The following is a 12,804-nucleotide window of genomic DNA, read 5'->3' on the forward strand; positions in this document are numbered from 1 at the left end:
GAACCTAACTGTAAAATTTACTCCTGCTCATCTGGTTTCTGTTACTGTGGTAATTAGACATCTCTGAAACCTCCCTGAGCCTCCTTACCCTAATCGTTGTTTTGCTCCCAGTTAGTATTCGAAGTCCATTCATAATAATTTCAAACGCATTACTAAAAAAAAAGAAGTGTCATTACTCTGTTTCCTTTAGTTCCCCCCGCAAAAATAGCCGTGCGCTTTACACTCATGTATTTGCTTCTAATTGGCTTCTGTAAACAAATGCAACAAAAGCAAAGAGTTGGCTGCTTTTCTTTCTTTGGGAATTAAGCACATAAGTTTTTTATGTGGAGCCTCTGTATTAAGGAGTGTTTGTCATTGAGGCGTTTCCTCTACCATTCTCTCAGCCTTTCCTTATAAGAGAGCCAATAGAAGTAAGACACAGGGTGCTTTTGCAAATTCATGATAAACACACAGTGGTACTATACACAAAATAATAGCTACAATAAATAAAAACCCTCTCATGTCTTAGCTCACCATGTTTACAAACCAACTTAAACAAATATTTAAAGGTGAAAATAACAACAAAAAATCCCTATAGGGAGCACACAGGTGTACTGAATGAATAATAAAGTTTATTGATAATTTATAAAAACAGGGAGAAAGAAAATAAAATGGAGGGGGACATTAACCTGAAATCTGTAGGGAGAGGACTAGATGGTGAAGAATGGACTGTAAACAGTGTCTGCAAATGAAGACACAAAATCAAAAACCACACAGGGGTCTAATGATAGTGCATGGACTGGGGGCAGATATTGAAATAGTGGAAATAACTATTTAGAATATGGATACACGTGTAAAACAAATAGTTAATGCCACAACGACCTAAATGCCAATATAACCAGACCATGCAGCACATCACAACATGCAAAAGAACAGCAAGAGATAGGAAAGGATAATTGCCAAAATGCTAGATGGTAATGTGAGTAGCGATTCAAAAGGCTCCGAGAGTACAAATACTTCAGCTGTGCATGAAGGAAACAGTCCATAAACTATACAAAGTCCAAATACGTCACCAATAAACAGGAATAAGGGTCAATCCTGTGGGTTGTCCCTAGTACCAGAGAAGAGGAAAAGGGGTCCCACTGCCAAGCTCCCACTCCTAAGCGTTTCGACCTGGATGGTCTTCAACTGGGAGTGCTCAGTTGTCTTCATTTGCAGACACTGTTTACAGTCCCTTCTTCACCATCTAGTCCTCTCCCTACAGATTTCAGGTTAATGTCCCCCTCCATTTTATTTTCTTTCTCCCTGTTTTTATAAATTATCAATAAACTTTATTATTCATTCAGTAAACCTGTGTGCTCCCTATAGGGATTTGTTGTTGTTGTTTTCATATATCTCCCTTCCCTGGAGCATCGCTGGCATATTACTACTGTATCATGGCCAGTAATTAGGTACATTTATTGTTAGGTGTGCATGCGGTACTCTGTGTGTCTGAAATATTTAAAGGTGTCAGATTTTGATAAGCATATAATAGATGTAACCCTATCACTGCCATTAGCATACTTTTGGTTCTCCAGTACGATATGTATTCTCTGCTCAAGGTCTCCTTTCTATACCTTACAGTTTTGGCCACTATAAATTTCCAGAAGATAGAGCCTATCCTCTTCTCATACCTGGATTCCATCCAGGTAATGTATCCATCACTGTGCCACTGACTTCTTAGCCCTTTCACAAGCAAGAGACACTTCTGCCAGGATTGCCACCAGGTTTGTGTGATTAGGATTACCAGGTGTGCAGAATTGAACCGGACATGTTTGTGTCCGGTATTACCTCTCTGGAAATAGTGACCTGACCAGCTTGGGTGTCCGGGGGATTTCCCTGAGCAGGGCTGTTGCTAGAAGTCTGGTCGGCTTCCTGCCCAGCAGCTCTTGATTGGCTTCTGCTGGGTAATGCAACTAATCAGGAGGAGGTGTCAGGAGGGTTGGGGCCAAGGAGAGGAGGAAACAGCATGGAGAGGTGAGGGTGTGTGTCTCAAGCAAGTTGCACCTTTCACCACTGTGTCCAGTATTTTTGGAGAAGCCACCTAGCTACCCTATGTGTGATGGCAACTCTGTGTTGATGCTGCGAGTTCGGTAGGTGCATTAAAAAACAGCATATGCATTGTTAATGTTAAAAATTCACTGAGTGAACGTAGTATACAGTTTATGTGTTAATCTAAATATGAAAGTGTGCTGTAATGTAATGACTGGAATAATCCGAGATGCTGAACGAATTAATCGCTAATCGTTCCGAATTGTGCATCTTTTGGAACATCACAAACCTGCCCTATAACTTTGCTTCTCCATTCTCCTAGAATAGGACAAGGGTCAGGCAGATTAGTAATTAATTTAAATATCTCACACACTTGAAGTGTCATAAATGACATGATAAAGGAAAGATGGCTGCCTCTTCACCCCTGAGTAGGGTATAATGTGGCTCTTAGGAAATGTTAACGTCTTAGGCATAGAAGGCAGAATCATAAAGAGATGAGAGCAATGGAGTATTTCCCACGTGTCAGATTCACAACACTACATTATCAGGGTTGCACTCACAAAACACATAGTGGGTGGTATTATGCAATAATGTTTTGTTTTAGTTGGCAAAGGGTACATGGCACGTTTAATTATTGCTAAAGTGTTGCAGTTCATGATTGTAAAGTATGGTTGAAAATGCTGCCTTAGCATTTATGACCAAGTTTCTTCATCTCTCTGTGCCTCAGGCACCAACATCATAGATTATATGCTCATCTGGGCAGGGACTGTGTCTTGAAAAATCCTACGTACAGTGCTACGTACCACGCACTATATTGTAATTGTGAAGCGCTTTGAGTCCCATTGGGAGAAAAGCGCTAAATGAAAGTTATTATTATTATTATCTGCTCTGTGACATTTAGTTACCTGGCAAAGGGTCATTTACTGTACTAGCTGATGCTACTCCATAGCACACACCTGACACCTGAAGAGCCCTTACAATGCATTCAATTAAATGGGCCAGAAGGTGCCTTATGGCCGCGGTGCGCAAGCTGGGGGGCGCGGGAGGATTTATAGGTGGAGCGCGGGCGGTTACAAAGGCCTTGCGGTCTTGCCCGCGGTATTGAAATTAAATGTCGGGGGAGGCGTGAGGCCTCTGTAACTCGCCTGCTTTCTGCCGGGTCTTCAGCGACGTGTCGCCATGGCAACGCAGCATCAAGCGACACTGCGGTGTCGTGACGTCACGCGTCACCATGGAAGTGTACATCAAAGGACAGCGCAGGGTCACATGATGTGACGTCACATGGTCCGCGTCGTCATTTGACGCCGAGTCATTGGAGAGGGGGGGCACAAACGCTGCGGCTCCCGGGCAAGGGGGCGCAGCTCAAGAAGTTTGCGCACCCCTGTCTTATGGCATATCACTGCTTAGTAAATATCCAGAATGCTAAAAGCCATAGCCCCCCTGTATCCTCAGTGTCATATATTCTATGCGCAACGCATTGATATTCATTTACATTGTCTCTTTCTGCAGAGTAATAAACCAGTAATGGTGATGGAGTATTGGACAGGCTGGTTTGATCACTGGGGAGGGGATCATCATGTCTATGATGTTGATCGTGAGTATCTGTCTGTCTGTCTGTCTGTCTGTCTGTCTGTCTTGTATAATGCATACACAGAGTGAACCCTTCTCCTTTGTGTGAGTAGTGCACCATTCTCTTTCTCGCTGCCTTGCTTCCATATATCCCCCAATTTTTACCCTCTCTGTAAAGTTTGGTCCCTCTGCTGCTCTTGCCTTCTAAAAATTGATTCCTGAACCCTGTTTCTCAATGTTCCCGTAGAGATGGTTTCAACAGTTTCAGAAGTGCTTAATAAAGGAGCCTCCATTAACCTGTACATGTTCCACGGTGGCACCAACTTCGGTTTTATGAGTGGAGCACTGCACTTCCATGAGTACCGTTCTGATGTTACCAGCTACGGCAAGTTCTGACAAGCATGGGCTCTTCTTATGGGGTTGTATGTTGCAGGAAATGGAGTCAGCAATATATTATACGATGCTTGCTTGTCAGCCTCATGAGACCAAGCAGCAGGGTATACAGTATAATATATTTGAGATGGGCTATGTGATTACTAATCATTTATGTGTAATAGCTGGGAAATGGAGGGTTTATTAGAGATTTGGTTCATATTACAACATGAACAGTTGTTGCATGAGAGTATGACACAAGGATAGGCTCAGTCTAGGTAAGTGTAACAAGTAGGAGATATAATAAGTGTGCGATACTAAGACATAAAAGTGTGGAGTCTAAGATGCTAGGTGTGTCTGATACCAAGGTTGGTGTAAGTGTCATGCCTGGAAAAGGTGTTTGTACTGTATATGTAAAGATTAGAAGGAAATATGTTCAACCTGGCATTCCTGTGATTTGGATGGATTTTCTGTGCGAGCTGCGAGTATAACAGGAAGTTTTCTGTCTCTGTAGATTATGATGCCCCACTGACAGAGGCTGGCGATTACACTTCCAAATATTTTAAGCTGCAAGAGATCTTCAGCAAGTTTCACGGTAACATGCCATTTTACCCATGTCTGTGCCATATCCCCATTTCTATCTTTTTTCGCTAATATATATATATATATATATCTGTGTATATATATATATATATATATATATATATATATATATATATATATATATATATATATCATTATAAAAAAGAGAAAATTATAGTAACGCCAACCGTATGACAATATCAAGGTAAAATTCAGTCCCACACAAAATGAAGTCCTGCTGCCAGAGTTTCTTAGAGGTGATTCACCAACCTCTATATGGTATCAATTATAAAAAAAGGGGGGGGGGGGATCCTCCAGCGCGTGGTTCCACTTGTGATTCCAGGACACATAAAATGGAAAAAGGAAAAAACCACAATCAGGGGTGGTTAAATACAAAAAATATAGATTGGATTCTTCCATATAGGAAATACACTTACATTAAGGCAGTGACTCTTCAATAGGGATGAGGGAAACTTCCTGATGGTACCTCAGAATTCAGGGGGGAAAAAAGGGAAAATATAGTGTATTACCATTTATTAACAACATTTTTAAAAGAGATTGAAAACTCACAGACGGCCAACAGTATGGGGCAATGAGAAGGAATGCATCCAGACTCCACAAGCCGTTCTCCAGCCCCTCTAGATGTCGGTGTGGGCTCTGCTTCGGCAGTCAAGGTGTTCAATCCGCAAAGATGTACAGCAAGGGGGCTCTTCCGGTACTTGTGCACAGACCGGTTCCTCCCTTCACTGTCTTCTGTGCCGCAGCTCCCGCTCTCACTCCCGCGCATGCGCGTCAGTCACGGTGCTGTCTCCAAGCCGAATGAAGCTAGACCTTCACAGTACGGTGGCCTGTAGTGTCCAAAGTTTGGACCATCAGTGAGGTACCATCAGGAAGTTTCCCTCATCCCTATTGAAGAGTCACTGCCTTAATGTAAGTGTATTTCCTATATAGATGAATCCAATCTATATTTTTTGTATTTAACCACCCCTGATTGTGGTTTTTTTCTTTTTCCATTTTATGTGTCCTGGAATCACAAGTGGAACCACGCGCTGGAGGATCCCCCCCCCTTTTTTTATATATCTCATTATTTTTGCCATTTTCCTCTGTTAGACTCTCTTCCTGCCAATTTTCTCCTCTGTAAAAATGACCCTTCTCCAGTGCTTTTTTTAGTGTTGTCTCTGTGTGTTGTGGGTGTAGCACATTTAAGGCCTTTTCTTTAATCACTCCTGTGCTTTTGACCTTGCAGCTGAGCCACTTCCTCCGACTCCCAGTCTGTTCTTGAAGGAGTCATATGGTTCAGTGGAGATGAAACACTGTGTGTCCCTGTGGGATATTCTGCATCTTGCAGGAGAGGTAAGCAGGTAATGGAGGGAGGAGGGAATGAGTAAGGGTAGAGAGAGGACAGTTATAATTGTAAGATTACAATAAAAGTAAAAAAAGTGGTCCATTATCTACAGCAGCAGTGCGCAAAGTGGGGGGCATGCCCCCCATGGGTTGCGCTAGATTGTCTGGGGGGGGCGTGGGTGTTACAGAGGCCCTGCACTTCCCCGAAGGCATTTAAAATAAATGCCGTGGATCGCGTGAGGCCTCTGTAACTGTTTTACTTACCTTGGTTCCAACAACACGTCTCCATGGCAACCGGCGTCAAATGACACTGCGGGGTCATGTGACGTCACGTTGCCCCACGACGTCATTTGACACCGGGGCCATGCGTTGGGGGGGAGGGGGGGTGCGAGCCGGGGAGGAGAGGAAAAAGGGGGGCGCATGAAGATAAGTTTGCGTACCCCTGATCTACAGAACAGGACAGGCACAATGATTTTTCTGTTTTTGTGCTCAAAGTAGAAGGCGGTATGAGACTGGGCAAAGGCCAGAAGAGCAGGCACTGGGAAGTAAATATGTACAGATGTGGCATGCTTTTGTGTTTCCTCTGGTGGGTTATATTGTAAGATTCTCTGTTATCACCGCCGTTGAATGATATGGAAACGCTATAATATTCTCAGTTATAAAGGAATATGTTATGTCATTTAGGGATACAGTGAGGCTGACTATAATTGTATCTAAAGATTAGAGACGTGTCTCAAACTCAGACACTCCACCCAGAGGACCTTTGGCATCAGGGCTGATAAGAGATGTGGAAAAAGCAGTGTGTGTCCTTAGCTAGGACACATCCAGTTTTGAGGATTATCCACCATATTAATACATTTTACTGCCAAATTATAGGCAGAGAATGTGCCACTCATTACAGGGGATGTACATGTGCCAGTTTGTTTTATGCTGGTGTGATGTTAGTAATGGTGGGGAGGGTGACAGGATAATTAAATCATGGATATATTAGACAGAGGAGCCATTCCATGCCTAGAAATACAGATCCCCACTTACGGTACATTGGCTTCTTGGAATTGTATTAGCATGTTGCACCAACTACACAATACTATACAATATTAGCATACCTAAAGGAAATGCAGGAAAAGGCTCCTACAATACAGGAAAGGAGCCCCTGACATTAACGTACACATTAGGAGAAGAAAATCACTGGCACAAAAAGATTACAGTGTACAATGTATAGAAAAAGAGAAAATGGTCCGCTTTATTTTTATATAAGTATACCAATACTACCTTCTTTGTTAAGTTTTCTAAATGGTGTATACTGTACCTATTGAATATTTAATGATATAAATCACATAAAGTATATATTTTCATAAAGATGAAAAATGGTTGCTCAGTTTGTAGCACGGTAGTCCATTATCTATAATTTCCTTTTAATAGTCCTTTCATTCTGTATGGCCACCTTTGCAGCTTGACTTTAGATGCTCCCAAAGAAGCATCTGTGTACAAAGTGCTAACAAGAAAAGTAGCACAAGAGAAACCATATACTGTCTAGTGTAGCATTATCTGCAAAATTAGTCATTTAAAAGAAGATACACTCAGAAGATGATCTTTTTGAGACACACACGCACAGAGACACGCACAGAGACACGCACACAGACACACACACAGAGAAGTACACACACACAGACATACACACAAAGAGACACACACGCCATTCGGGCGCACACACACACAGACGCACGCACACAGAGACACACAGACACACACACAGAGATGCCCGCGCAGCAGCTGCCGATACACAGGGACACACACACAGACACAGAGACATACACACAAACAGAAACACACAGACACTTGCACACACACACACACAGAGATGCTCACAGACACACAGGCACACACAGAGACGCCTGCGCAGTAGCTGCCGGTACACAGAGACACGCACACAAAGACACACAGAGACCCACACACAGAGACATATACACACATACACACAGAGACACACAGAGATGCACACACACACAGAGATGCACAAACAGAGATGCACACAGACACACACACACACACACCGAGACACACACACAGACACGTGCACAAACAGAGACACACACACACAGAGACGCAGAGAGAGGCACGCACACACACACTCAAACACACGTACACAGACACACAAATAGAGACGCCGACGCAGTAGCCGCCGGCACACGCACACACAGACACACACACAGAGACGCGCTCACACGCAGACACACAGAAACAAAGAGACACACACACACACACATGAGGAATTCACAATTACTATACATATAGAAGCACAAATAGGTAAAACAAGGTGTGTGTGCCGCGCACGCGCGCTCTAAGTCAGACTTCTTTGCGTTTTCTCACTGAAATTGTGTTTTGATTTTTGATTAAAAACATCACCATCACAAATACAATTTCTGTAACAAAACACAAAGAAGTTTCTTAAGCACATAAAATGTGCGTGTTCGGCACACACACACACACACACACTTATATTCGGAAGACATGCAGAAACATTAGAAGTCTAAAAAGGTGCATTAGGGATATCAGTATGTAACACATATAAATAAGGTAGCTTATTGAAAAGGTTAGTTGTCCATACAGACAGACACAGTTGGTATTAGAGATGTTGCAAGAAGTACGTAAATAGGGTTTTAGTACTGAAGGCAGTAAAGATATATGGAGGGGTAGGTAGACAGTGATGGGCAAAAGTGTAAGAGGACAGCAGTAACATAAATTATTAGAGCTACCAAATAAGAAGGGACATATAAGTTCAGCACTCAATAGCAGAGAACAATCTTGTATAGTATGGGAAATGTACTGTAATAGCCAGCAAGAAACATGGGGATTGAAAATGCTGCATATGTTATTGGCTCTTGGCTGCATTATTTTGAATACATTAGAAAGAGAAACAAGGGAATAAGAAAGGATGTGAATGCATGATGAAGGTTACAGGTGTCAGGGAAGGAAAGTCCTGTACGAGGGCCTGTTTTACGAGTATTGCATGTACAGTAGAATGACATTAAACAAATAGGGGGATTCTACCAATGTGTATAGACAAATGGTAACATGTAGACATGGTGTTATTTGTTGTATGAGTATGGGATTTAATTTGAGTTACATGGCCTCCTGCTTCATCCCCAGCCATTTCAATCAGAAGAACCAGTGAACATGGAAAATCTTCCAGTGAATGATGGAAATGGCCAGTCGTATGGTTACACTTTATACGAGACGGTTATATATGGAGGAGGCAAATTCGAATCCAGGGGCAATGTGCATGACAGAGCTCAGGTTAGTGCTGATGTGTGGAAGAATCAAGAGCATAATGGTAATGCTTCCTGATCACCTTCGTCACTGTTTGTGGAACTGTTCTTCATAGACACAAAAGTGCATTGGTTGTGTCAATGTTCCAAATTGACAAATGAGGTTCATTTGATAATAAGTAGTTTATTGCACAGTATGATCATACTCATTCAAAAGTTTATCAGACTCTCTCTGCCAGGGAGTGTCCAGGCAGCCTCTTTATAGATTTCATTTCCTTTGTTCAAAATGTGTTACTAGGCAGATTATACTAACCACTCCTTAATTCTTAAACCAATCATCTTACAGCTCATTAAACCTGGTATAACTGGCCTCAAACAGCCATGAACAGATACCTGGTACACACTATCACAAGAATGTGGGCGTTACTTTAGTCACAGTCGTAAATATACGTAGAAGCGAAAACCTCCCATCCACCAGACACACATTCTTACTCACAAAATGGATACTGAAAACAACAGAATTCACAAAATGGAAACTGAACATCACTTTCAATCCTTCTCCAGAGACCCCCCCCCCCCCCCAGTCCATTTCAATAATATATCAACAGTATCTTAATTTCAGCAATATTATTTCGTCAGTTGCAAAGCCCTCCACTACAGAAAGCACTAGATTAATAGTATAAAGTACAAAACTCACCCACAGGTCGTTTTCTCTTATAGGTATTTGTTAGCAGTCAGTCTCTCGGCTCAGTGGATTACAAAAATCAGGAACTGTACATTCCTGAGGTACCGGTAAGTAAGCATGCTCTACTGCGACCTCAGCATAGAACTTGTATGTTACTCTGCGCTTTTGACTCTTTGGAAGTTAAAAAAAACCCACTGTTTTTCACGTTTAGTTTTCTGTTTTTCTCCCTGAGTACTCTACAAAATACTGTACAAGTATTCTCCCTCCTCTGCAGTCATTTTGTCAGATTGGATGTAGTTTTGTCTTTTGCAGAATACATTTGGTTACACCCAGGAGCACTCCTTTTGTCACAAATATATATGATGTGGGTATTAGTGTAAGAGCTTGCAGGGATTGTGTATGTGTGTAAATTGTCAACTGGTAACAGTTGTTTGGTGGTTAGTGACCCCTGCTCCCTGGATTTAAGCTCACCCCATCCCATTTTATAAGTAGCAGGTTTTTTCATGCACCTGTGGAAGACTGGTCTATTGAGACATGTCTCCCCCCACTGCAGAGGTAAATGAGAATGTTCACAGGTAGTGTTCGGACCTGCATATTGGTTGGGGGTGTTGGGGTTAGAGCTTGCAGTGATTGTGTGTCTCCATGAACATTCTACTCTGAGAAACTCCCCTTAAGTTTTCTGTTTCTGAAAAAAACATGTTTTGGGGGCAACCATGTGTACTGTTGCGGCCCCTTTTATCCTCCTACATCCCCGAATTTTTTCGGGGATGTTTTCCGTATGTCACGCACTTTGCCGCGTTCAGCCGCACTCATGGCTAGACAGCGCTAATAGCGCTGAACAATGAAACCGCCCGTGGCACCTAAAACGGCCGGAACATGCCGCATCTGCCCGCGGTTTTAGAAATCTCGTTGAAACGGCCACACAAGGCTAAAGGCGGCCGCCACTGTATCTGCAAAATAATTGAATTCCACAGCTTCTCTGTGCAGCTACTTGGAATTCACTGCCATATTCTTTGTTCCTTTAAATATGTGTCTAATTAGCCCCTAACAAAAGCTGTATGAATCCTATCTGCTGTAATTTTCTTTCTTTAAAGAAACATAGGCTTTTGGGCTTACATTTGAAAATCTGTTGAGCAGATCTCAGGAAACAAAGGTCAACATTGCTCTTACTTTACTGTAAAGCAAAGTGATCTTGTCAAGTTGGACTTTACCTTTAATTCACAGGGTTACAGAAAACTTAGAATATTAGTAGAGAACTGCGGACGAGTGAACTATGGAACCAGATTAGATGAGCAACGCAAAGGTATATATGTACAGAGGTGTATTTATCTAAATATGAGATTGCATGTAATTAGTTGTGTGGGAACAATATGTGAGATCTTTAACTCGTTCTGTCTATCCACTTTCACCCTCCTATCCCCCATACTCCTGGTCTACTCCATTGCTTTTTCCTTATCTTATTTTCTCTTTCTCCTCTTTGCTTTCTCTATCTCTTTCTCCCTTGGCTCTCTGCATCTGCCACTCTCTCCCAGGTCTCGTTGGGGATGTGTTCTTGAGAGATGTCCCTTTGAGGAACTTTAAGATATACAGTTTTGAAATGAATTCTACTTTCACACAGAGGTGAGCGATATTTACACTGTGTTCCTGTCTTCCAAGGATGTCGGGAAAAACATGATTTATAGTGCCATTAAGAGACAGCTTTCTGGAGTGGCCCAGTTTATTTCAAAGAGCAGCGTTTCTCCTCTGTGGAGTTAGTATGGGTTTATGCCAGCTAATGTCTCTCAGCTCTTGACATTGTCCCATCACTTTGCACTTCGCAAATTAGCTGGCTGTCTCCCTGTGTTCTCCCAGGTCCAGTAAAGAATACTATATGTATCCTCAAAATCCATGGTTACTACCAATTTGTTGCTCTATTATCATTTACATCAGTATTAATACTTCCATTTAGTATAAACACATGCGATTTTGAGAAAGCAAAAAGAGCTGGACACAAGGCTGCATCATTGTATTGATTTAGCTTCACATGCAGGGTTTTTTGCTGCTTCAACATTTAACTGATGGAAGACCTATATGTCTTCATTGTTTTCCTTTCCATCCATCCGCTTATACTCTCATTACTTACTCATTAGCACCCTGTGTCTGTACTCACACCCCATCTCATGTGCCTTGTTTGTATGCACAATGCCCCAGCACATTACGCCTGCACTAGCATGTGTTTGCTCCAAGTGCATTTTTGCCTTTGAAGTCTCAACACTGTCCAATGGATGGAGTTGTCGGAAGAGAAGCTGGGGCCCGTCTTCTATCAAGGGAGTCTGCACGTTGGTTTTGCCCCACTGGACACCTTTCTTAGGATGACGGTAAGGCGTCCGGACATCTACATGTGATATCAGATTGTTTTGAATCAGTTTGAGGGAAAGACAGAATTTCGCAGCACTGGGGCTCAAACTGCAAAATGTGCACATATTTCATCTTATCTGCTTTAAGGCAATAGTCCACCCTAACTATATATTCATTATGTCTGGTGGATTAGTTCAGTAAAGAAGTGTCACAACAAAGATGAATACTGTTTTGATTTTTAACTTCACAGTACAGTATACATTTTCTGTTGCGCTTTGACACTGGTGTTTCAATGAGCTTTGTGTCAACTTAGTGTGAGTGATTATAGGATGAGTTAGGGGAGGAGTTACTGGGGCAAAATTATACCAAGATCTATTAAAGTTTGTGCTCGAGAAAATTTATGTACTGCTTATAGACTCAAATATTGCCAATAAATATTTTATTCATTTAAAAGCTTTCTTCAAAAAGGAAAAATTGATTCTACAAATAATTATTCAATTTAATAGTACTTAAAAGTCAAATGACGATGTAATGACCTGTGCGTGTGCTGCATATATGTAATATAAGGTTATTAGCCAACAGTTCTACACTCATCTAATCTAACCTCAAATAAGTCATGTGTCAGAGCAAAGCTTT

The 12,804-nt window shown here is 41.9% G+C and overlaps 1 protein-coding gene across 2 annotated transcripts in view; it reads left to right on the forward strand.

Moving 5' to 3' along the window:
• Positions 1–12,804, forward strand: part of LOC142496666 (beta-galactosidase-1-like protein 2) — a 64,142-nt gene that overhangs the window by 50,173 nt on the left and 1,165 nt on the right. For both annotated transcript variants that reach the window (XM_075603378.1, XM_075603377.1), the window contains exons 8-17: positions 1,603–1,667; positions 3,520–3,604; positions 3,827–3,964; positions 4,466–4,546; positions 5,780–5,886; positions 9,028–9,174; positions 9,867–9,938; positions 11,056–11,134; positions 11,364–11,451; positions 12,077–12,188. In XM_075603378.1, the coding sequence (XP_075459493.1) occupies positions 1,603–1,667; positions 3,520–3,604; positions 3,827–3,964; positions 4,466–4,546; positions 5,780–5,886; positions 9,028–9,174; positions 9,867–9,938; positions 11,056–11,134; positions 11,364–11,451; positions 12,077–12,188 (974 nt within the window). The remainder of the gene's footprint in view (positions 1–1,602; positions 1,668–3,519; positions 3,605–3,826; positions 3,965–4,465; positions 4,547–5,779; positions 5,887–9,027; positions 9,175–9,866; positions 9,939–11,055; positions 11,135–11,363; positions 11,452–12,076; positions 12,189–12,804) is intronic.

Source organism: Ascaphus truei, chromosome 6, assembly GCF_040206685.1.
Source record: "Ascaphus truei isolate aAscTru1 chromosome 6, aAscTru1.hap1, whole genome shotgun sequence".
NCBI lineage: Eukaryota > Metazoa > Chordata > Amphibia > Anura > Ascaphidae > Ascaphus > Ascaphus truei.